The 25,254-nt window shown below is 50.1% G+C and overlaps 1 protein-coding gene across 8 annotated transcripts in view; it reads left to right on the top strand.

The window, feature by feature from the left end:
• The window catches only part of Prdm16 (PR/SET domain 16), a 320,311-nt gene extending 312,026 nt beyond the window's left edge, over positions 1-8,285 (top strand). For 7 of the 8 annotated variants that reach the window (XM_029540251.1, XM_029540250.1, XM_029540249.1 and 4 more), the window contains 3 exons: positions 932-1,165; positions 1,974-2,148; positions 3,513-8,285. In XM_029540251.1, coding sequence (XP_029396111.1) covers positions 932-1,165; positions 1,974-2,148; positions 3,513-3,647 — 544 coding nt within the window. In that variant the 3' untranslated portion in view covers positions 3,648-8,285. The remainder of the gene's footprint in view (positions 1-931; positions 1,166-1,973; positions 2,149-3,512) is intronic. The other variant, XM_029540252.1, reaches the window with a different exon arrangement.
• The last annotated feature ends 16,969 nt before the right edge of the window (positions 8,286-25,254 follow it).

The following is a 25,254-nucleotide window of genomic DNA, read 5'->3' as shown; positions in this document are numbered from 1 at the left end:
GGGAGGGGAGGGGAGGAGACAAGAGGAGACTAAGCACAGCAGAACATATACACCACATGCCCAGTGCTGGTAATGCAGGTCAGATACCCCTGGGACTTGCTGGCCACCCAGTCTACTAGCTAAATGAGTGAGCCCAGGCCAGTGAGAGACCCTCATGGTGGATAATGACCAAGGAAGACACGGGTGGTTGACCTTTGACCTCAGTGTATATACATATGATTATACTCATAGACACTGTGTGTGTGTAAGAGAGAGATAAAGAGGAGGGGAGGGAGGGAGAAGTGGGAGGGGAGAAGGAAAGAGAAGGGAAAGGGGGAAACACACATACACACACCACACCCTGAGGACAAAGGACCAAGGTCTGAGAGACTCAAAGACATTAAGAAAATGTCAGAGACCTGTGGAGGTTGTAGAGACCCCAGGGGCTCTTGAGTTAGAGCCTGGGCTGCGAGCCCAAACCAACATTCCCTGATGCCAGCCCACCCTGACCATGTGTCCTGTTAGCAGCAGCAGCAGCCTAAACCCAGCCCTCACTCCCCAGGTTCTGCAACCTTGGGCGGTGCAAGCACAGATGGGTATCACAGAGTCCTGGGTGGGATGGGATCTGAACGTTCTCTCACACCAGTGTCCTAAGGGCATATGTGTGTAGCATCCAAGTGGCCTGGTGTCCACTCCTCAGGGACCCCACCCCGAATCCCATCTCTCCCTCAGGAGAGATGTCTCCGTCTCTTCTGCATTTTCCTGCTTTCTCCGTAACTCTCACCCCTTGGGGACTGAGGGAGGGGACAGTTGACTTTGGACCTGTAACCTCATTTTAGTAACCACGGATGCCAGCTCCTTTTGGAGGGCCAGGAAGGCAAACGGGGATAGCCACTTTTAGTGAGAAGGAAGGCCCCCTGAACATGGCCAATTTCGTCACCTGTCATTACAGGTCTGAGATCCAAGACCTGGACAGCAACCCACCATGTCCAGGCTCAGCCAGTGCAAAGCAGGAGGACGTAGAGGAGGAGGAAGAGGAGGAGCTGGAGGAAGAGGATGATGACAGCTTAGCCGGGAAGTCACAGGAGGACACGGTGTCCCCCACACCTGAGCCCCAAGGAGTCTATGAAGATGAAGAGGATGAGGAACCACCCAGCCTGACCATGGGCTTTGACCATACCCGGAGGTGGGCGTGGCCGAGTGCCGGGGGATGGGCTGGGAGGGAGGACCTGAGTACAGGGTGACCATTCAGGAGCCATCTCCTCCAGCCCGGTCTCACCTCCGCCCAGCAGGTGCTACTACCACAAGGCTTAGTGTGAAGCTAGCCAAAGTTCAGGACCCTGGGTCTCTGCTCCCTGTAGGGTGTCCAGAAGCTTCCAGTGGGGAAAAGGAAGGGAAGGGTGCGCTCTGCTGACCCTGACTCTGGAGTCTGGCTCTGTTGTGCAGCTGTCCACATCCACTTGGGGCAACAGGGTCCAGCCTCTGGCGGAGCTGTAGCCCAGCACCCATGATTTTAGAAGTTGGCCAGGTCAGAGCCACTTCTTACGTCCTAACTGTTTACCAGTTACTTTCAGCAATGGTTAACACTCCCAGCATTTGAGATGCCCTGGGCTGGCCCCCTGGAGCCAGCATTTTTTTTCCCCAGCCCCTTGGTCCTGGGGGTGGGTAGGTGGGTAGGGCAGCCAGGACCCTTTCAAAGCTGCCCAGAGCCTCAGAAGATGAAAGCCTTCTCCATAACCCTAAGCCCAGCTTGCCTGCTGCCTGTGACGTGTGCACCCACTCATCCTTCCTGCTCGCCGCCTGTCCACTCTCCTACATCTGTGTGGCTTCCCATCTAGGTGTCTGTGTGTCAGTGTGTCTGTCTCCTTGTGCATGTGGCTCGTGGAGACCCGTGGCATGCATGCGGGCACGGGGACCAGCCATGAAGCACCAGAGAGATGCCACCAGTGGCCAAAGAGCTGACCCCAGGCCCCTCTCCCTGGTCCTTGGCGCAGGTGTGTTGAGGAGCGAGGAGGCGGCCTGTTAGCTTTGGAGCCGACGCCGACCTTTGGGAAGGGGCTGGATCTCCGCAGAGCAGCTGAGGAAGCATTTGAAGTTAAAGATGTGCTTAATTCCACCTTAGATTCTGAGGTTTTAAAACAAACCCTGTACAGGCAGGCTAAGAACCAGGTAGGTACCCAGCAGAGCCCTCGTCCCTCCTCCCATTCCCACTTGACTTAGACAGCAGGCAGCCACCATGCCTCCTCACCATAGGATACCTGAGAACTCTGGCTGTAGCTATCCCATGGCTGGAGGACATTCAGATCCACAGCCCGCCCCCCATGCCCACTTCATTGTCTGAAGAGACAACCCATAGCTGTGAGCCTCCAGCAGCAGCCTGGTAGAGCAGATGGGGCTTGGAAGACGGATAAATGTGAGGTAGCTCTCGCATCATGAGTGAGGGCTGTTTTCCCGGCTTTCCTATCCCACCCCCAGTCGGGAGTATCTCCATCAGGTTCTGTTCCCTCCAGCTTCTGGGTCTCCCCGTCTCTGGTCTGAGCCAGGATGGGTGACTGCCCTGCTGTTTTAGGAAAAGTCTCCATCAGGTGGCCCTGGCTTCTAAGCTGGAGCTAACACGGGGTCCTTGCGGGTTGTCCTGGGCACTCCCTGTGTTCGCATCTCAGGGACAGTGGCTGCAGGACTCTAGACCCCCTTGTTGGGACATCAAAAGGGGCTTGGCTCTCATTCCAGCCTTCCCAGCACCACCTAAATATCTTCACCCCAATCCGTCTGCGTGTCTGTCTCCGTCTCTAATTAATTCTGTCTAGTGTTTGCTCAAAGGTAGAGGGGATCCATACTGGGCATCCCCAGTGCCCACCTGTAACTCACATACTATGCTGCGCTCAGCCCTCAGTCCTGGCACCTCCTGTCCTGAGCTTGAGGCAGGAGGATGCCCCATGATTGTCCCAGACCAGCAAACACAGCAGATTACCTTAGAATTGCAACAGCTCAGAGACACTACCCACTCTGCTCCAAACAGCAGCCCACCACAGTCATTCAGCGTCCCCCCACAACCAGGCCTCCTGCCCACTAGACAGTGGCAGTCTCACTAGCACAGAATTAGGACTAACTCCTGCCAACCCCCAGCATGTCCCATAGCAGGCACCCGTTCATCAGTTTGTGCCAGTCGCTAGGCAGTGAAACCAAGGGTTCCAGGGGAGGTGGAGATGCAGTTGCAGGGGAGCATCCCAAGAGGTCATGGGATCCCCGTGGGCACAGAGGCCTCTGGAGGGACTACTGTTTTGTGTCCTGGTGTCACTCTGGGCAGGAGAGGTCCCCTCTTCTCTCATGTACTCCTGTCTCCCTCTCCCGAGCCAGTGGAGTCCGAGCCTCTCTAGTGCCTTTGCTTCCCTTTCTCTATCTAGACTGGGCAGGGTGGGGGAGGCGAGGGCAGGGGCAGAGCTGGACAGGTTGGGGACAGCTGGTGAGGCAAGGCTCAGGCCTACCTATCTGGGATGCCCCTCACCTGTCCCTGTGTGTGCTGTGTCCCCCAGGCATATGCAATGATGCTGTCCCTCTCTGAAGACACTCCTCTCCACGCCCCCTCCCAGAGCTCACTGGATGCTTGGTTGAACATCACAGGACCCTCGTCAGAGTCCGGAGCCTTTAACCCCATCAACCACCTCTGAGGTCCTGGAGGCCCCAGGGCCAGAGTCCAAAGCCAGGGTACCAGCTGCGGGAGATGGAGAAGGGGCCAGGGAGCAGCCCCCACCCCCCGACACCTTCACTTTGCCTCGACTGTGCTTCCAGCCCCAGCCGCCATGGCTCAAAGTCCAGCTTCTCCAATGAAACTCAGAACCCAAAGGCCCCTCGAGTAGCCGCCGGCCTTCATCACCTCTCAGAACTGGCCTCAAGGACACGATCTGCAGTGGGTGCGGTGCATGGCCACCCAGGAGCTGCTCACAGGAGCCATGGATCAGAAAACTCGTGGGCAAGGGTGGAGTCTCTATCCCAGCAGGAGCCAGTTGGCCACATCCGGGCAACTGCATGGTGTGAAAGAGGAAATCGGAAAGACGTGGGCAAGTGCTATGGAGAGAGAGAGACCTCGTGAATGATTTTTATAACGAGAATCACATGATTAACCCTTTTGGTAATCTTGTTGACTATAGAGTCTATTTAAGCATGTGGGTTTTAAAAAAAAATAGACAGTATTTTTTAAAAATCAAAAAAAAAAAAAAAAAAGACTTGCAAAATGTTTTTTAAAAGTAATTTTGCATTGCTTTGGAATTTCAGCTTATTGGCAAACCCACACCTGCCGGGACATCGAGCGCGGCTCGGGTGTGCCCTTTATAATGTAGATAATGGAGATTTTTTTTTTTCTATCTCTGACGTGTTTGTATAAGCCAAGGTGATTCCAGTGTGCCCGACACGGGATAAGGGGCATGGAGCCACTCTGCTAAGTCAGAGGCTGACTACACAAGAATTCTTGGACATGGTGCCTGGCTGCAGGTTTGCGGAGGGAGGCCAGGAGAGAGAGGTCCCCTTGCCCTGTGTGCTCTGCAGAGGAATCCACGGGTCCCACCCAAGACCCCCCCAATTGTATGGGGAAGTCGGGAGCCAGTGGCTCAGGTCTTCCATGCTGGACACCTGAGGGTCTTTCCCTTCAGTGGCCGCAGCGCTGGCCTTGACTGCTACTCTTCTGAAGGCAGGGCTCTGGGCCATGTGGAGGCCTCCAGCCTTCTACCCTCCCCAACCCTGGCAGTCTGATGCCCGCCCTGCAGCCACTGAGTGTGGGAAGCCTGTCCACCTGCTCCTCCACTCCAGGACACCAAGCACTACCTGTGCCTAAGACTCCAGATCAACCACGCAGTCGCCACTTCTGCTCTTTGTGTGGGTTCCTGGTGAGGTGAGGATGGGAACAGAAGGAAGATCCAGGGGACCTGCCACAGCAAAGAACAGAGACAGTACAGACCCCAAGACTGGATGCCTCACTCCTTTGGGACGGTCGGAACGTGTCTACTTCTCTGCTTTGATGGGCTTTAAATTATCCCATAGGGGCCAATTTCAAATAATTTCTTTTCCTGATGGAATTTACCTTAATCTGTATATAACTTGTAATTTTTTTCTAATTCGTTTCTTTCCTTATTTTATTTCTTCCTTAACAGTATTTTTTTGTCATTGGACAACTTATTCTGAAGAAATGATGTTAATATAAGTATGTAGTGAAGGACCAAAACCGTGTGATAAGGTTGTGTGCTGTGTGATCGGTACCCAGGGAGCGGGGCGGTTGTTAATGTGCCAAATACCCCTGTGTCCCTCCCTCCAGGAGTTCCACGGTCACCACTGCCCACTTACCAGACAATCATATGATTTTGTTAAATTTGAGTTTCAGTTACATTTTAAGACAAGTGTTCTATTTATTTTATTGTTTGGAAGGAGGAAAAAAAAAAGGCATATCCCAACAAGATAAGAGGGGACAGAGACCGCCTGGGTTGTCATTCAAAACTACAAGAGATGTGTCAGCGTCCGCAAACTCGGAGCATGCGTGTCACGCCACGGGCCCGTCAGTTGTTCTCTCTGGGAGCAACTTAAGCATCCAAACACTGATGTTTTATATTTGCTAAGGCTGTTCTGGGATCCATGACGGGGCTAGCCCAGAAGACACCATTCCCCTGCAGGTCGCGGTGAATCTCAGTGACACAGCACGGAACGGTCCTGTGTCGTGCTCAGAAGCACACGCTCATGTGCACACTGGACGGCCTGAGGCAGCAGGGACACTCTGCAGAGGAACTTGCCATGGTCCAGTGGTAAGGATTTGTAGGTCTAACTGCTCACGCTTCTCACGGGTTTGTGACATCATCTCCATGGCGGGCCGGGCTGGGCCTCGGCTTGAGAATTCCAGTTTCCTCTAGGTGGGAGCTAGTCCTGTGTAAGTAAGTTCAACCTCAGATATACATGCCCCACTTTTGTAAACCCCAAATTATATGCTTTCTTCTCAGAAAGAGCAAGGTGTGTGCTTTTTTTTCCGCGGTGTGAATTTCTCTCTCCAGGACGGGGAGTCTATCTGGATGGGGACCTCTGTGGACCTTTTTGACAGCAGCAGAGCAGCTAAAGGTTCCCTTCTCATCCTCTGGCACACCCAACCCCTGTCCACCTCTAACCCAAGAGTCTCAGCTGTGTTGAGTTAAATGCTTTGCCCCGGACAAAGTGATGATTCCAAACTCAGGTTCTCCTGGACAGTCATCCCCTTGGGCCCAGCACTTGGAATTTGATGGACTCCGTCCTTGCTTGCCACCCCTAACAAAGACAGCACTTGATTTTCTGCACTGAGTTCTAGACATTCTGCCTCTACTCTGCATTGCCCTCAACCAGTGAGCTCTGCCCACCTGGTGTCTCTGCAGTCTTAACAGTGCCCAGCTGGCTCAAGCAAGCATCAGATCAGGTACAGGAGACCCTCTCAGGGTCAGGGAGCTGGACCAGGTGTGAGTTCAAAGGTCTTGGCCACTGGAGAACCAGACCATTAACTTGGCTCTCTTGCCTGTTGCTGCGCAGGACAGAGAGGCAGGGCAGATGTTCAGCCACGATTGTTTCCCAATGATACTTTCCATTGTTTTGCACTTGCCTCCCCAAATAGAAATTCATCGGGAGGCCGCCTAGCTTGCATTCCCTTCAGCCCCAGGCAAGGCCACACTTAGGCCCTGTCATTGCTGCCACACCTAGGATGATCGGGTAGGAAACGCGGGGCTTCACTGTCCTGCAGGAAGGTAGATCCTGCATGAGTGCAAACCCAGGGTGTAAGCCTCAGTAATGGGCGAGCACAACATGGCCAAGCCTGTGGGGCCCTACTCTCCAAGGCCGGGGAGAGCAGGTGATCTACCCGGACCCAGACCGACCTGGTCCCTCTGCCTCCCAGGGTCCAGACCCAGAGCTCTTGGCTTCCTCTCCCTCATCTGCCTCCACAGTGAGTGTTTGTGAAGCACTTGCTTAAATACATATCACGCGTTTTAGACTCGAAGCTCAAAGCACTGGATCATGGTCCCTGTCCCTGCCCAAGTGACTGAGACCTACTGAGCTCTTCACTGTGCCGTTCAAGGTAGGGAAAAAAAGGCCTCCGTGCTGTTGCTGGGACAGGAGGGTGGGGAGGCCTGAGACAGACAGCGCTCCCTCCTGCCGGTGGACACTGGGACACCCCTGTCCACGGAGATCAGCCGGGTATCGAAAGCCATGAAAACTGTCCCTAGCCCTGAGCGATACTGTGACAAGACATTCTTGAATTCTCCCCAGACAAGGTCACTTCCCCCACCATTCCAGCCATTGTCTGTCTGTCACCAATTCACATCCTCACTTCTAGGAGGGGAAAGGTTGAGTCTCTAGATGTGCGATCGACCCCCTTGCAACTGGGGGAAGCTGGGGGTTTCCTCAGTGCCTCCCACAGCGCAGCTACTCTCTTCAGTGTGGGGGAAGGGGGGCCCTGGTGTCAGAATACGTAACTTAAAGCCTGTGCGTGTGGGGGTGCGTGATGTGTGTGTGTGTGCATGTATGTGTGGTGTATGCGTGTGCATGTGTGCTGTGTGTATATACTTTGAACCAATAGTATATAAATATAAATATAAATATATATATATATCCCTGACACCCGTGAGAATCTCCACCCCGTATGAGAGTTGCCATTGTTACATTCAGATCGGATTCAGTTTGTTTCTGTTTCTGTTTCTGTTTCTGTTTTTGTTGTTGTTGGTTTTTTTTTTCTTTTAGAACTATATAGTGTTGAGAAAGGAATCAAATGTAAACGTCTGGTTTCCATATAACGCTAAAAAAGAAAATTAAAAAACCATTAAGGAGGGGGCTGGTGTCTGCCCTGCCCCCTTCCCTGTAAATTGCTGTTGTGTTGATAAAGCTGTGCATGGCTCGTGTTTAGCGGTCATTATTGTGTCTGTTTGTGAAATTCTTATGATGAGGAAAATCCCGTAGATGCACTTATTGAATATGTGATTAGGTCTAAGTCAAGGTCAGGAGTCCCAAAATGCCCACAAGAAAAAGATAAAAAGAAAAAAAAAAATGGACCACAGTTCCTGGTGACTATGGAAATCGCCGTGAGAGAATCGTGAATCGAGAAGACGCGGCTTGAGAATAGTCGAATGTGATTTTTTTTTTTTTTTTTTTGCAGATCTCATTCTGAGGCTTATGGCAAAGACAAATGTACTTGTGTAGAGGTTTCTGTGAGGTAAAAGCCAGGAGGGCCTGGCTTTGAGGTCAATGCTGTAGAATAGGACTGACTGGATACCAAATGTAATCTTTCCAATGCTACAATGAATTTATACACAAGATTGATATGCAATAAATCTGTGTGTTTTTCTAAGCCTCGGCGCCTGCAAGCTTCATTAAGGGAACCCCTGGCCTCTGGAGGATAGGAGGGCTGTGACACCCCCCCCCCAAGCTTAGACTTAGTGGGTCTGAGCACTATACAAAGCCACCCTTTCCACTCGGGCACACACCCTGGGTGCTAGGCCTGGAGCTGCTCCAGCAGATGAATGAGTAGAGCAAAAACCCTAGGGCTACTGGGAAGCAGGTGGCTCTCTGGCCTCACCCAGAATGCCTCTCTTATGGAGGCCCAGGGATATTCCCCTGCAGTCTGCCTTCTCCACAGTCTGATCCCCAACTTGATTCGCCCTGGTAGAGAAGCCTTGGGATGGACTAACCTGCAAAGGTAAGTGCCAAAGGTCTAAGTGAAGCTGTCCCAAGTCCACGTGGCATGCTCCACACTCCTGCTCCTCCTCCCTCTGCACCTTGTAAGGCAGGGGCGAGCTCGCATCTCTGGTGAACAGTCACAAAGGCCACCATCCATCTCTGCCCAGGGGCTCTGGTTTTCTCCTGGGCTCTTGGCTCCTCCTTGCCCCAGGCAAGTTACCCATTCTCTCTTTTCTTCCAAAGCAAGTCTGGCTGGTTTGGGGCAATAGTGCCAAGCAGTAAATGCTTTTGATGCAAAACCAAGGTTGCAGGTCTGCCTTCCAGCAGCTATCCAGGGTGACCTCTTAAGAGAACTTGTTTAGGGCTGCTGAAAAAGCTCAGAGGTAAAGGTGCTTGATCCCTAGGGAGCCACGGGATAGCAGGAGAGAGTTGACTACCTCAAGTTTTCCTTTAACCTCCACACATATGCCATGGTGTGCACACACTCATACACATACACACGTAAATAATGTTGCCTATTTAAAAGTCCCTATATTGAGTGGCCTGGGCTAATGAAACTGACCTTGAACATGCATGACATCTGGAGCTGCCCTTTGACCTCCCAACACTATTTGCCTTCTGTGTACTTTTCCCTACCTTGTATATCCAGCTGCTTTCACACTCACTCCAGCCACTGACCTCACCTTTGGCTTTTCCTCTTCCATCAGACACATGAGCCTCCCACCTCCCATCCCAACCCACCAAGTCACCATCCTTCCCCAAGTGTTACACCAATACACTGTTGGACACAAGACAGGTATCTAGACTCTAAGCAACAGCTTAGAAGTACTTGCAGGTGATTGGGCCTCAAGACAGAAAGGACCTCCTGACTCATGGCATCCTCTACTCTTGAAGAGGGTCCTCCATGCAGCTCTTAGTGCCTATAGCAGCCTAGATACAGACAGGGAAGGGCTACTGCACCGGTGGATACCTGGGTGGGGAATGAATGATGGTAGGGCATGAATGAATAGATGGTAGGTGAAGGGATGGAATGGTCAGGGCAGTGGAGGAGTGGATGGATGGATGGATGGATGGGTGGATGGGTAGATGGCTGGCTGGCTGGCTGGGTAGGTGGGTGGATGGATGGATAACTGGATAGGTGGATGGGTAGATGGATGGCTGGATGGGTGGGTGGAAGGACAGGTTGAGGATGGATGTATATATGGATGGGTAGGTGAGTGGATGAGAGGATAAATGGTAGGTGGATGGATGGATAGATGGATGGGTAGATAGGTAGGTAGATGGATAGATGATGGATGGATGGGTGAATAGGTCATAGATGGATGGATAGGTGGATGGATGGGTGATAGATGGATGAATGTATGGGTAGGTGGATGGATGGGTGGATAGGTGAGTTGATCAGTGGGTGGATGGATGGATATGGATGGATAGGTGGGTAGATGAGTGAATGGATGGATGGGTGGAGGGGTGAATGGTTTGCTCTTTGAACCTTCCCTAAACAGTGATTCTCCAACTCTCGGGATTTCCAAAATCTCTCCCAGGGGCCAGGACAGGCTCTGAATCATATCTCCAGGAGCAGGGCTCTGAGGTTCCCTCATCAGTAGTTCCTTGAGGCTTCTAGAAAAGAAGAAATGGAAGTTGATCTTGGCATAAGATCCTCAACCCAAATCAGGGGTGCCGAACCCTTATGTTTTCTTAACACACTCAAATGGAGTGCAGCGGGCGTGGGTGGCGCTGTCTCAGGTTGTTTCCTCCCCACTGTGATTGATGAACTGCCAGTGAGATCTTAAGCCTGGATGGTCAGCTTTGGAGCTTGCCCAGGATCCTGAAGCCCAGGGTGGCTTGAAACGCTCTTGGGAAGTACATTTCCGTTCACCGTGAATCTCAAAGCTAACTGAAGACCACACCCCCAAAAGTGCCTCTCTCTCCCAATTGGCATGATAGTGACCCACAGATCCCCCATAATGGTGCTTCCCAGAGCTCACCACGCTGGGGCTCCAGTGGAGTGAAAACTGTCCCATTTTGTCCAACCTGGCAGCCTTGCTCCTCATTAGCCCTGGAGAGAGAGGAAAACTCAATGGAATCTGAGAGGGGCCGATAATGGCTTTATTGTTGAGAGAACCCCAGAGGGAACGGGAACAGGGGCTGACAGAAGATTGCTGACAAGTGGACTTTGTCTTCTCACAGCCCAGTCCCCACATAAAAGACTGAGGAAAAAGGCCCCATTTTGGAAAAGGGGGATGGGGCATTAAGAGGAGAAAAAAAAATGTGTCAAAGAAGAATCTGTTTTCTGGGAAGAGAGGGGCTTTTCATTCCCCTTCGGCTCCCCTCTGGGCCAAGGAACTGCTGGCCATTTGCAGGGAAGCTATTTTAGGGAGCCTTAAGCCTTATTTCTCATGCAGCAAAAGTTTTCCACTGCACAAGCTGTGTCATGCTTTGGGGTACAATAGCCAGGACTAGGGCTGTGTCTTTCTGCAGTGGAGAAAGCAAAGGCTTGCTATGTAGATTGCCCAATGGGCTCTGAGACATTAGGGGTCCCCAGCCATGAGCCTAGACTGCAGCCCTGCTGGAGAAAAACCTCACATCTTCCTGCCAGGCTGGACAAGGCCATTCCACAACTCCACCTACTCCAAAAGCGAAGGGCAGAGGAGGCTAGAACCAGATTCCACAGATCCAAGGTCGTGCCAATGGCCTTGCAGAGGGGCCGGAGCACCCATGACCTGGTGGAGGGAGCAGACCCTAGGTAGGTTTTGTAGCTCCTGTATTCCTAACCCTACCCCAGAAAGCCAGAGCGGAATCAGGGTTTTCAATGCAAATTCTTCAGCCAAAACTCTGCAGTGCAGTGTGCTGTGTGTGCATGATCCCAGGCTCTGCAGTGCAGTGTGCTGTGTGTGCATGATCCCAGGCTCTGCAGTGCAGTGTGCTNGTGTGCTGTGTGTGCATGATCCCAGGCTCTGCAGTGCAGTGTGCTGTGTGTGCATGATCCCAGGCTCTGCAGTGCAGTGTGCTGTGTGTGCATGACCATGACCTCGGGCTCTGTAGTGCACTGTGCTGTGTACATGACCCCAAAGCTCTGCACTGCACCGTACTGTGTGTGCATGACCCCAGGCTCTGCAGTACAGTGTGGTATGTGTGCATGACCATGACCGCAGGCTCTGTAGTACAGTGTGCTGTGTGTGCATGACCTTAGGCTCTGCAGTGCACTGTACTGTGTGTGCATGACCCCGAAGCTCTGCACTACTACGAATTGAACTCAGGTCCTCTGCAAGAACAAGTGCTCTTAAACACTGTGCCATCTCTCCAGACCCAGGAATTAATACTTTTAGAGCCATTTTAGGCTCACAACAAAGTTGTTCAGAAATAAGAGATGTTTAGCTCATACCCAGGCCCCTGAGCAGTCCCTAGGATGGATCTAAGACCTATCAGTGACTGGTTTGTTACAAACATGGACAAACACTGCCACAATGTCACCTGTACTTACTGTGTGGTTCTGCTGCTAATGTAAGGCCTGTGGACTCCAACAACTATCTCAGGGCCATGCTTTCTGGGAACACTATAGCAATTCCTCTCCGTAATCTCTGGCGACACTGGCCTTTTCATTTTCCTCTATAATTCCACCTTTTCAGATCGTCACAGTGTGCCGTTCACACAGCATGCAGCCAAGCCCTGGCCTCTTGTACTTAGCAGCACACACTTAAGATTCCCTGGTATTTTCTCATAGATTGACAACGCATATCTTTTGAGCAATGAATGATATTCCACACTGGGATACTCCACAGTTTACTCAGCCTCCCACCTGTTGAAGGACACCTTGGCTGCCTCCCCTGTAGGCAATTATAAATAATAATAACATAAACCCTTGAGAACAGGGTTTTACATGGGTGGCCGTTTCCAACACCATTGGGTAAATAATGGGAGTCACAACTGTTAGATCAAACGATGGACAGATGCTTCCCATCACAGCTGCATAGACTGGCTTTCATCTGTAGCATGGGAGTCTGCCAGGTTTGGGGGTCCTGTGTCTGTGCCACCACAAGATACGGCCCACTCATGGAGCCAGAATGCAAGAGTTGACTGCACTTACCCCACACTGTCTCCAGGTGGGTGTTGGGCCATAAGGAAGCCCCCGGGACACTGCTCCTGGGGTCGGGAAGCTCAGTCTGAGGTGCAGGACAGCCGAAGCTGGTTCAGGAGTCCCCAGGCCTGCGATGAGACTGAGGCCATCTGGTTCTCAGGCTCTTGGACATCCAGGAGCTGCTGGGAGCCACGGAAGAGCTGAGGACAGAGTGAGAACCCGCGGACTGAAGCTGGCCCAGGGCTGGGAAGTGGGGTGAGGAGACTTCAGCTGGTCCCACAGGGACAGTCCTTGGCTTGATGTGCAGTGGCAGGCTTGGGCTTGGTGGCACTCATAGCTGGGAGTTCAGAGAAGCTTTCTATAGGAGACTAGACAGCAGCTCTATAGGCAAAGGCCTTCTCCAGGGCTCTCTATGGTGGGTCCCAATGAAAAGAGGCAGTCCATGGTTTTAAGGCATTTATTGTCATGCAGAAAGTGGATGAGTAAAACCATACCCACTTCTCAGGGTGGGTCTGAGGTTAAATACCCTTTGCAGGGAGGATTGGCTGGGAAGGAAAGCTTACCGGGCCTTTAGGGACCTCATTAAAATGGAGATCTGTCTTGAGCCTATAGGACTACAGGTACCGTCCTTTGCATGTGGAGGGTTTTGGGGCCTTGCCTTCACATGACTGATGGCCACAAATATATGGGGAGGGGAGGGGGTGTGGCTAGTGACGGGGACCTGGTGCTCAAGAGCAGGCAAAGTTACTACCATCCCTTCAGGCCTCCAGAGATTCTGGCCTTAGCTCAACCAGGGACCACACTACCTTTCACAGTCCCATAGGAGTCTCTACTGGCCCGCACCCTCATCAGCCTTGGTTTTGTCAGTGCTATGACTTTGGCCATTTGGTAGTAGCATACAAAGCTATCTCACTGGTGGTATTATTTGTAGTTTCCTCTTCTCCCATGGAATGGAGCAAGTGTGGGTCACCGCAGTGTGGCTGAATCTCCCATGATGCTGAGTTGAAGGAAGGGCCAATGCCATTCAGCTGACCCTCTGAAAAGGGCAGTATGTGGACAGTCACCATGGGGAGGAGCAGGCTGGACTGCAAGGGGGTAGAAGGGAATGCCCAAGATGACCAATATGCTTTACTTCAAAACTGTGTGTCTGTGGAAAGCTGAACATCTTCAATGGAGGATTCATTGCACAAAAAACGGGGTCTTGACCCCACCCCCAGTGTGTACCACCCAGTCCTGCTATAAGAAAGGAGTTCGGGCCAGCGCCAGAATTCTAGTGGTGCTGTGTGCCTACAGGGTTTATGCCAGGTCATCAGGGGTCTGCTGACCCTTGGTCTTGTTCCCCTAGCAAACCATTCAATCCTCTCTGGAGGATCCCTGCACCCCTCAAAGCCCAAGCTACCCAGAAACTAATCAGCAATACCTTGAGATACACAGTCAGAAGGATAAAGAAGGGCAGAGGAGATGGTGGAGGGACATACGAGAAGAGGAAGTGTGAAGAAGAAGGTGGAAGATGGAGACCATGTGTACTGGCTAGTGTCAACTTGACACAGGCTGGAGTTATCACGGAGAAAGGAGCTTCAGTTGGGGAAATGCTCCCATGAGATCCAGCTGTAAGGCATTTTTCTCAATTAGTGATCAAGCAGGAAAGGCCCTTTGTGGGTGGTGCCATCTCTGGGCTGGTAATCTTGGGTTCTATAAGAGAGCAGGCTGAGCAAGCCAGTTGAAGCAAGCCAGTAAAGAACATCCCTCCATGGCCTCTGCGTCAGCTCCTGCTCCCTGATCTGCTTGAGTTCCAGTCCTGACTTCTTTCAGTGATGAACAGCAATGTGGAAATGTAAGCTGAATAAACCCTTTCCTCCCCAACTTGCTTCTTGGTCATGACGTTTTGTCCAGGAACAGAAACCCTGACTAAGACACCATGGGAGGGTGGTAGGAAAGGGGAAGCAGTGATCAGTTGGCCATACAGTTCTGAGAAACCAGCTTGGCAGCATCCCAGAATAGTTGACCATTGGCTACCTGTGTTCTGCCAGGATTCAACCAGCAAAGAGCTTATGTGCAGATATTTTCTGTCTGGTATCACCTACAGAGTTCTAAAATAGTCTAAGCAAGAACACAGACTTTATGGGCACATGTACAAGAAAGCCTAAGAACAATGCCATGTGTGAGATGGGTGAGTTCAATGTAGGGGGAGGGAGGAGAGAAGTTGAAACTGGAGAGTCTGGGGGAAGGGTTCAAAGTCATCCCCGATGCATTCAGGGCATGGGGGATGGGGAAGAACTATCTTACACTTGCTTTATCATGTTGTAACAGCTACAAACCCCTCTAGTCAGAAATGGCCAGTGGACATCTTGGTCTTGTCTAGGGCCTAAGAACACCTTTCATCATTATTTGATGTTAACTATGCCTGCCCTCATCAGGATTCCCTTCTGTTTACATATCGCTGAGATTTTCATTATTAACAGTTGCTGGGTTATATGGAATGCCTTTTCTCCACCTATGCAAAATAGCTCACGACTAGTCTCCTTTGGTGGGAATATGGTGAAGAATGTTGTTTTTTGTTTTGTTTTGTTTTTTGTTTTTTCCAGACAGGGTTTCTCTGTGTAGCCCTGGCTATCCTGGAACTCACTTTGTAGACCAGGCTGGCCTCGAACTCAGAAATTCGCCTGCCTCTGCCTCCCGAGTGCTGGGATTAAAGGTGTGTGCCACCACACCCGGCTCGATGTTGATTTTTAAACATCAAACTACCCTTGCATTTGAAAAAGCCAGACTTGATTATTATTATCTACCACATACATGACCAGATTTGACTCATTAATAATATTTTGCAAAAGTCTCTATGTTCATGTAATATATTAGCCTAAAGTTCTATGGGTGTTTTCATGATGTGGTTAGAATTGCCTTTAGGGTAACAGTAGATACATGAAGTGTAACATCTGCTTCCTGGAGTCCTTGATACATTCTGTATAAGGTGAATATTAGCTCTTCCCTTGGATCGGATGTTAAGCTGAATCCATCAACAAGGTCTTTGGGGCCTGGAGGTCTCTTCAGAAATTGTGTTTGTTTCTTCGCTCTTTGAGTAGAGGTGCTTGCTGCCAAGCCTAACAACTGAGTCGGAGCCATAGGACCAACATGGCAGAAGGAAAGAACTGACTCCCACCACAGTATGCCCAATGACATGTATGTCCCCCACACTACGTAAACAAATAAATGCAATTTAACCTTTAACTCTAATTCTTCAATAGATACAATTCCATTTAGATAATCTATTTGTGCTTGTGCCCAGTTTGATGAATAGCAACTTTAGAGGGGCTTGGCTGTTTTCCATAAGCTGTTGAATCTTTCTGACTGTCTGTAAGATCTGTACTGATGTCTCTCTTTCCCTCTCTCCCTCTCTCCCTCTCTCCCTCCCTCCCTCCCTCCTTCCTGTCTTTTTGAGAAGTCTAGGGATATCAATTCTATTGAGCTTTTCAAGTAATATCTCTGCAGCTTGTTGATTTTTATGGTACAGACCAATTTCCTATCATAATAGTAGCTTCTGATAATCTATTCTTTTATTTCTTCTATCTATTTTAATTTTAATCTGTGTTAATTTTTAAAATATTTGAAGATAAATGTGTAAATCATGAATTTAAAACATGTTTTATTTCTCAAACACAAGCACTTGAAACTAAGCATTTCCTTGGAGGATCCAGGGGTCGTGGTCCCTGTCTTGGTTGGGATTTCTATTGCTCTGATAAGACACTGTGTGACCAAAAGCATCATGGGAAATGAAGGGTTTGTTTCCTTTTACAGCTTATAGTCCAGGGAAGTCGGGGCAGGCCCTCAGTCAGGACAGGCTCTCTCTTGTATTTGAGCATTTGCTGTGATTCCCAGATACCAGAGTTAATTTTGTTTTTAAAATTAATATCATTTATTTATATTTTTAAAAATACCATTATTTTTGTTTTTAAAGCCATTCTTCAAAAACAATTTAAAGCACAAGAAAAAAAGATTTCTTAACATTTATGCACATGCTTGTGTTACCTGGTGGGCTTCTATCCCTGGCTCAGACCTGAGATTCTGTGAGGTTTCATCTCCTTTAGTCTGAAAACACTCCCAACATCTCTTGCCCAGTGGGTATGTTGATAACTTCTCTCAGCTTCTGTCTTAAAAATATCATTGTTCTCTTCTCATTTTTTGAAGGATATTTCCGCTGGAAAGAGACATCTCGGCCAACAGGATTGTTCTTTTGCGCGTGAGAGGTGTCTATCCTGCCCTTGGTGTGTAGACTCTGACACCAGGTTGTGTTTTTCTCTATCCCTAAAGACTCAGACTAGTTTTTAATCCATCTACCCAGCATGCTTTGCCTTGAACGTCTGCTGCTCTGAGGCTCTTTGATTGGAGGATCACTGTGATCCTTACTGTTGTGATGATGGATGTCGTCACTTGGAAGAGCCCGGAAGCATGTAGAGAGGCAGGCCCACACATGCGTGTGAGGATGTTTCTAGACTGGGGAGGGGGGAGTTTGTTAGGAAGACCACTTGACTGGGATCCCAACCTACATAAAGGAGAAAGGGAGCTGAGGACCAGCATTCATTGCTCTCTGCTTTGTGACTGTGACTGTTTTTTTTTTGTTGTTGTTGTTGTTGTTTTTCAAATTTATTTACATTCACCAAAATGAGCAAGCAAGAAATCTCCGGGTTGATCCAAGTTGATGCTTTCTCCACACGGCCGTGACTGTGACTGTTATGTGAAGCTGCCTCACACCCCCACCACCATGACTTCTCCACCATGACAAACGGTCCCCCGAAACTGTGAGCCAAAGTAGCCCCCCCCCCCAATTCCTTAAGTTGCTTTTGTGGGGCATTTTGTCCAGCAATGAGGACAGTAACTAATGCAACTGTAATTTGAAGGTTTTAGAAGATTTTTTTTATTTGAATTTATGTGTGTGGGTGTGTTAGTGTATGTTGCATGTGTGCAGGTACCTTCAGGAACCAGAGGAGATTGGATCTCTTCAAACTGACATTACAGGCACCCTGCCTTTGGTGCTGGGAACCAAATTCAGATCCTCTGGAAGAGCAGCAAGTGATCTTAATCACTGAGCCATTTCTGCAAGCACAATATTTTGAATTCTTTCTCATTTTTTTTAATTGAAAATATATTCTTTCATACAATACATACCGACCACAATTTTCCCTCCCTCCACTCCTCCCAGCTCTCTCCTCCCCTTCCCTCTACCCTCCAGCCACTCCCTTTCTATCTCCTGTGATGATTTGTAAAGGCACTCTTTGGAGGTGTGGCCTTGTTGGAGTAGGTGTGTCACTGTGGGTGTGGCTTTGAGACCCTCATCCTAGCTGCCTGGAAGCCAGTCTTCTAGCAGTCTTTACATGAAGATATAGAACTCTCAACCCCTTCTGCATCATGCCTGCCTGGATGCTGCCATGCCCCCACCTTGATGATAATGAACTGAACCTCTGAACCTGTAAGCCAGCCCCAATTAAATGTTGTCCTTATAAGACTTGCCTTGGTCATGGTGTCTGTTCACAGTAGTAAAACCCTGAGACAGAAATTGGTACCAGGGGCTGGGGTATGCTGTGATAGACATGACCATGCTTTTGTTTGGAAGAATACGGGTTTGGGGAATTTGGATTTGGAAAGCAGTGGAATGCTTTAAGTGGGGCTTAATGGGCTATCTTAGTAAGAATATGGAAGACTTTGTTACTGAGAGTGATTTGAAATGTGCATACATGGCCCAAGAGGTTTCAGAGGAGAAGAACTTCAGTATGTACCCTAGAGACTGTTTTTGTGGTATTTTGGTGAAGAATGTGGCTACTTTTTGCCCTTGTCTAAGAGTCTGCCTGAGGCTAAGGTGAAGAGACTCAGATTAATTGCATTGACAAAGGAAGCCTCAGAAACGCCCATCATGGACTTTGTTCTCTGGTGAAGTCTCGTGAAGAGTGTTTTAAGCAAGTGTAGCAAGCTGAGAAAGGAAAAAATATAAACTACATGGTTTGAGCATTAAAGGGGCACCAAGAAGTGAAATGGAGCTGAATCCTGTGCTCAGGGATATTGAACTAAGGGAGTGGTGACCTTAGGGCAAAATCCCACCCAGCTAAATTTAGGTCCAGGCATGGTAGTACAAGTCTGTAATCCCAGGAGGCAAAGACAAGCAGCTCTCTGAGTTCAAGGCCAGCCTGGAACAGAGCAGGTTCTAGGTGAAGAAAACTTAAATCCAGACTTGGTGGTACACTCCTTTAATCCAGCATTCAGGAGATAGAGCCGTGCAGATCTCTGAGTTCAAGGTTAATCTACAGAGCAAGATCCAGGACAGCCAACCTTAGGCAGAGAAGGAGCTGGAAAACAGAAAGCTGGTGATAACATCATAGAACAAGGGGGCCATGTTCCAGTCCCAGCAAGTAGCAGATGTGGACAGCTTTGGCCACATGGCTCTGGCTTTAGAGTCAAGAACAGAAGGGACTACTGGAACAACTGATGCTGTTTAGCTGGAGCTAAGAAATTAGTGGTGATTAAGAAGAGACCAGAATCACTGGGGTGAAATGTTCTGGGCAGTGTTTTCTGAGAGCACAAGGAAGCTGTGTTACGGAGATGGCCAAGGTTGTGCCTCCTGCTGCAGCTGGACTTGATAATGCGTAAGAATCACCCAGGTGGTACTGGTTTTGAAGGCATGAAGGGGTCATGAGAACCAGCTGAGCCTTGGCACTGTAATCGGCCAGGAAAGGCTATTGATGAAGGTGCAGCCTCAGTTGCAGATGATGGCCTAGAACTGAAGGGGTCATGCAAAGGAGCTGAGGTTAGGCACCATGAAGAGAGCCTTTGAGAGGCTATTGGTGAAGCCTAGTTGCATTGAAAGACCCCAGTGTATTGGAGATGCCAGTACCATGGGATGATCACCAAAAATAGCAGCAGCATGGAGTAGAGTCAACTAGAGCCTAGAGAGCTACACAGGGCAGACCTAAGCCCAGAAGATCATGTGGAGATCCAAGACATTGGAACAAGAAGCTATAAAGCTGAAGTTGACTTGGAGAACCTAAGATGTTTGAGATGTCAGAGCCATGGGCTAGCTGTTGAGAAAAGCTGCTAACAGGAAGTGGAACCAGCTCAGGAGAAAAAGGAGTGGAGATCTGAAGACCACTTTGTTATCAGACATGGAGAGGCAGAGCTTGGAGTTTGCCCAGCTGGCTTCCTGTCTTGCTTTGGGGATAACAGTTAAGTGATTGATTAGATGGATCTCAGAAGAGACTTTGAACTTTGGATTTTTAACATCATTGAGATTTCTATAGACTATGGAGCTTTGGAAGTTAGACTAAGTGTACTTTTTTATTATGCTATGTTTAGGTATGTCCCCCATAGATTTATGTGTTTGAATAAACCTATGGGGGGGCCAAGGAGTGGAATGTGATGGTTTGTATCCGTTTAGCCTAGCAAGTAGCACTATTAGGAGGTGTGGCCTTGTTGGAGTAGGTATGCCACTGTGAGGATGGGCAATGTGAATCTCCTCCTAACCAAGTAGGAGCCAGTCTCCTAGTTGCTTTTACATGAAGATATAGAACTCTTTTTTTTTTCTTTTTTCTTTTTTTTTTTTTTTTTGGTTTTTTGAGACAGGGTTTCCTCTGTATAGCCCTGGCTGTCCTGGAACTCACTTTGTAGACCAGGCTGGCCTCAAACTCAGAAATCCACCTGCCTCTGCTTCCCGAGTGCTGGGATTAAAGGCATGCAACACCACGCCCGGCCTAAAATATAGAACTCTTAACCCCTTCTGCACCATGCCTGCCTAGATGCTGCCATGCTCCCACCTTGATGATAATGGATTGAATCTCTGAACCTGTAAGCCAGCCACAATTAAATGTCCTTATAAGAGTTGCCTTGGTCATGGTGTCCGTTCACAGCAATAAAGCCCTAACTAAACTCCCTTCAGAAAAGAGCAGGCCTCCAAGAGACAACAACCAAACAGACAAAAAAAAAAGCCCCACAGAAACACCAAGCTAAACGGCCAGAACACATGACAGCCAGCCTGGTGCAGACTCCTGCAGGCTCTGGGCTTGCGGCTTCGGTCTCTGTGAGTCCTCGTGAGCATTGCTTAGCTGACGCCGTGGGCCCTGTTCTCCTGGTGTTCTCCATCCCCTCTGACTCCTACAGTCTTTACCCCACTCTCTCACAGGACTTCCGAGCTCTGAGGGAGGGACCCTATGGAGACCTGATCTCCCCGTGTAATGTGTGGCTGTGGGTCTCTGCATCCACTCCCATCTGCTGCTGGAGGAAGCCTCTCTGGTGATGACTGGACAAAGCACTGTGTCCTTTTCAACATCCTTGTCCTGCTTGTCCTTCCCAAGCTTCCAGTCACACAGGTTAGATAGTCCAACACCGTCTCCCTTTGGCTTTTTCACTACACTTTAGATTGCTCTTTTTTATTTCATTAATTCCTGGATAGATACAGCTCAGCAGCAGAGCCTTTAGCATGCATAGAGCCCTGGGCTCAGACACATGTGCATCCACACATACACCTGGACTCACCCAGACACACATGAAAGCAAACACAGATGCCTGGACTCAGATACAAATGTATGCACACACACGCCTGGGCTCAGATACACATGCATGCACACACACGCCTGGACTCAGATACACATGCATGCATATATGGATATAGTATAGAATAGTTTATTTAGGGCATGGGGAGGTGAGTTGAGGGAGTAGAAACAGAAAGAGAGAGAGAGAGAGAGAGAGAGAGACGGAGAGAGAGACAGAGGAGAGAAAGAAAGAAAGAAAGAAAGAGAGAGAGAGAGAGAGAGACAGAGGAGAGAGAGAGAGAAAGAGAGAGAGAGAGAGAGAGAAAGAGAGAGAGAGAGAAGAGGAGTAGAAGCTGGCCATGAACACGTGGAAGTGGGGAGGGAAATGGGGAGAGACGTGACAGAGAAGAGGGTAAGAGAGTAAGAGAGAGAGGAGGGGTTGAGCAGCCCCCTTTATACTGAGTCAGGCATACCTGGCTGTCGCCAGGTAACTATGGGGCAGAGCCCAGAAGGAATGCTAACACAGACATGTGTGCATGTACACACACCTGGGCTCAGACACACACCTGGACTTAGACACACACACATGCACACACACACACCTGGACTTAGACACACACACACACATACCTGGATTCAGACACATACACATGCACACACACACACCTGGACTCAGACACACACGCATGCACACACACACACCTGGACTTAGACACACACACATGCACACACACACACCTGGACTCAGACACACAAGCATGCACACACACACACCTGGACTTAGACACACACACATGCACACACACACACCTGGATTCAGACACATACACATGCACACACACACACCTGGATTCAGACACACACACACGCACACACACACCTGGATTCAGACACACACACATGCACGCACACACCTGGACTCAGACACACACACACACCTGGGGTTATTCATGCTAGCTACATATTCATGGTAGAGGCCTCGAAGCATCACCCACTCTTCCATCACATGTTTTGTTTCTGCGTCTGCTTCTGGTGACCAGTTTTTCTTTGTCCGAGCTTCCTTTTCTCTGAGCAGCACTGTGGCACCTGAGACTGGAGTTGTAAATGTCACACATTTTAAGAGTCTCCATTTGACCAGCCTTTCCCAAATGTTGAGTGCTGTGTGGACAGGCTGCTGGCTGGCTGTGGCTCCACCTGGTCCTCAAAGGGCTGCTTCACACCTTCCTGTGAGGTAGAGAACCGGCCCCCACCACACACACACCACTGCCTGGGATAGGGCTGCTTTGATCACTACTGAGTCACCAATGGTTAACAGGTTTCTTCACTTCAGGTAGCTAGAATCAGGTGTCTATCATCTATACAAATACTGGCCCTGGCCTGACCCACAGGCCTCTCTATTGGCTGCCCAGCCAGTGTGGTGCCACGAATGGGCACTGACCAAAATTTATGAAGGCTGGAATGCTGGAATCCACCTCTTCTCCCCAACCAGGAACCTTGGGAGCAGAGGCGCCCCCCAGGACAGGTTATATGCATGGCCCAGTCTCATCTCATCTTGTTTCTGTGCAGGCTTTGACCCAGCACCCTTCACAAGGATAAAGGGAGGTAAATGTAGCTCACTGCCTTCTTCCAGTTATGGGTCTTAGAGCTAAATGATAGGACAAGGTAGGGACCAGGAGTTAGATCCCTGGCAGACAGACAGACAGACAGGGATAGGCACAGAGAGAGAGGATTTCAGGCTTCTTCCTTGCCCTCCTGACCTGAGACAAAAGGCCTGGCAGCTTGAGACAAAGGCATGCAAGGCTTTTCCTAAAGAGAGAAAGGTGTCCCCAATTCCAGCCTAGTATGCCCTTAAAAAAACAATAGTCCTCCAGGAGAAGGTTAGACTTTGGCATCTAAGCCCCACACCCCCAGTCTGTTTTGCAGAGGGTCTTTCTCTGTGTGCCTTGCTATGTGCGTTTCTGATCCCCTGGTCTGTTTTGCGGGGGTCTTTCTCTGTGTGTGCCTTGCTATGTGCGTTTCTGATCCCCTGGTCTGTTTTGCGGGGGTCTTTCTCTGTGTGCCTTGCATTTCTGTCAGGCATGGCGCTGATACCTTTAGTTCCAGCGCTTTCGAGACAGAAGCAGCCAGATCTCTATGAGTTTAAGCCAACTTGGTATGTATAATGATTTCAGGCCAGCCTGGGCTACACAGTAGGACCCCTGCTCCTAGAAAAAAAGGGGGGTTTCATTTATTGATTCTGCCTGCAGAGTCTGCATTTCCCCTGATGCCAAATGTCTTGTGTTTGAGTGTTTTTTCCCCCGTCTTTTAACTTTTTAGGAGTCAGATACTAAGTGTGTGTGTGTGTGGGGGGGGGTGGCTGTGATGAGACAGTGCCAAGCAAGAGCTGACTCGCCAGATCTTACTGCAAAGTGAGTTTGGGCTTGGTGAGGTAGGTGCAATACCACACAAAGGCCTCAAGGGGTCAGCAACAAGTCGCTTTTCCCAGGAGCAGTCTAGTCACGCACCAGCTGAGACCCAGGGATTTCTGGGTCCCGGGTCTCAGTCCACAGGACACTGCCTGAGCTCCTCTCCTCCCTCCAGTGTGACTGACACCCATTTGGGCCTGGCCCTGTGGCCAACTCGTGCCCTGCCCAGAAGATATCACACCGGAAAGAGCAGAGGATGGCACAACCAAACCACCCAGCTTCAGGGCTGAGGTCGGAAGCATAGGAAGACCAGGGCACAGGCAGTAGCTAGGCAGGAGTGTCACCAGGGCATACAACCCCACACTGTTGGCCTAGAACATGCCAACCCAGAGTCTCCGCAATCACCTCTGTCAGAGATGTAGTGCTCAGCGAAACAAGCTCTGGGGCTACACTGCATGAACTGTGTGTGATGGCCGTGGTGTGAGGTCACAGCTCTTTCCTGAAAAACAGATGACAGAGGTGGGTCAGGATGGGGACTAGTACTGGCTGCGTCTTGGAACCTCGGGTTACATCCAGGTCACGTCCCTGTTACGCACAGCCTAGTGAGCCAGGCAGAGCCAGTCACAGTGAGAGACGGCTGTTTTAACAGATATGGTCTCCACGGATGAGCTTCTCATCATTCTCTCTTCTTGTCCCAGCGTGGTTGAGGTTCTGCTCTGATGGCCATGCCCTGAGGTGTCTTGGGGATATCAAACCATCTGAATCCAATGTTGCATCACCAAGAAAAGAAAAGGGAAAAAAAAAAAAAAGCCAGCTGTAATGGTGTCTGCCTGTAATCCCATCTCTCGGGAACCTCGGACAGCCTGGGGAAGGTGAGTCTGGACTGAACATACCCAGCAGAGTCAGGATGGTCAGGGTTGGGTCAGCCCAGACCTGACCATCCTGCCTCTTAGAGGAACCCTGCCCCCCTGCTCCCCACCCCCCCTCTGCGATGGGCACTTCGAGCCTCTGCCTCCAATCCTCCCTGCTCTGTGTTCTCTGTCCCTCTGCCTCAGGCTACCCTCCTGGACCCGTTCCCTCCGTTTCTTGGCTCTTGCATTCACTGTGCCTCTTGCCTGCCCTCCTCCTCTCCTTGATCGGAGCCACCCTTGGTACCTCAGGTTTGATAACACTTTGGAGGGCAATGGTGCAGACATGGGGGGTCGTTGTTACCTCCTCATTCTCGAGGACACTACATAGACTTGGTAGCTGTTTTCCTGAGCTCTGGAGACTCACGGCCAGATCTGTGTGGCCTGCAGAACTTCCAGCCTTCAGAGTTCTCAGTAAAGTGAGGTGGTGGTGGATAGGTTAAACCATGAAAGGTGTTCTGGGAGATCCTGGCCAGGGCTGCCCTGAAGCAGCCAGCTGCTAAGAATGCAGAGGGTGGGGCTTTCTTTCAACAAACAGGTTCCCGCAGGCCCGGGATTTCTCAGAAGGCTTCCTGGAGGAGGCGGCGGAGCTGGGCGTGAGGCACAGAAGGAAGCGGGCGTAGGAGCAAGAGGGAGGGTAGACAGTACGGGAGGGCGGACTCCCGCCCGAGCCACCAGACGGGTCACGTGAACGCAGGCGGACCCAGGTAGAG

This window comes from Mus pahari, chromosome 6 (genome assembly GCF_900095145.1).
Source record: "Mus pahari chromosome 6, PAHARI_EIJ_v1.1, whole genome shotgun sequence".
Lineage (NCBI taxonomy): Eukaryota > Metazoa > Chordata > Mammalia > Rodentia > Muridae > Mus > Mus pahari.
The sequence above is the reverse complement of the archived record's forward strand: the minus strand, read 5'-3'. Positions and strand labels throughout refer to the sequence as shown.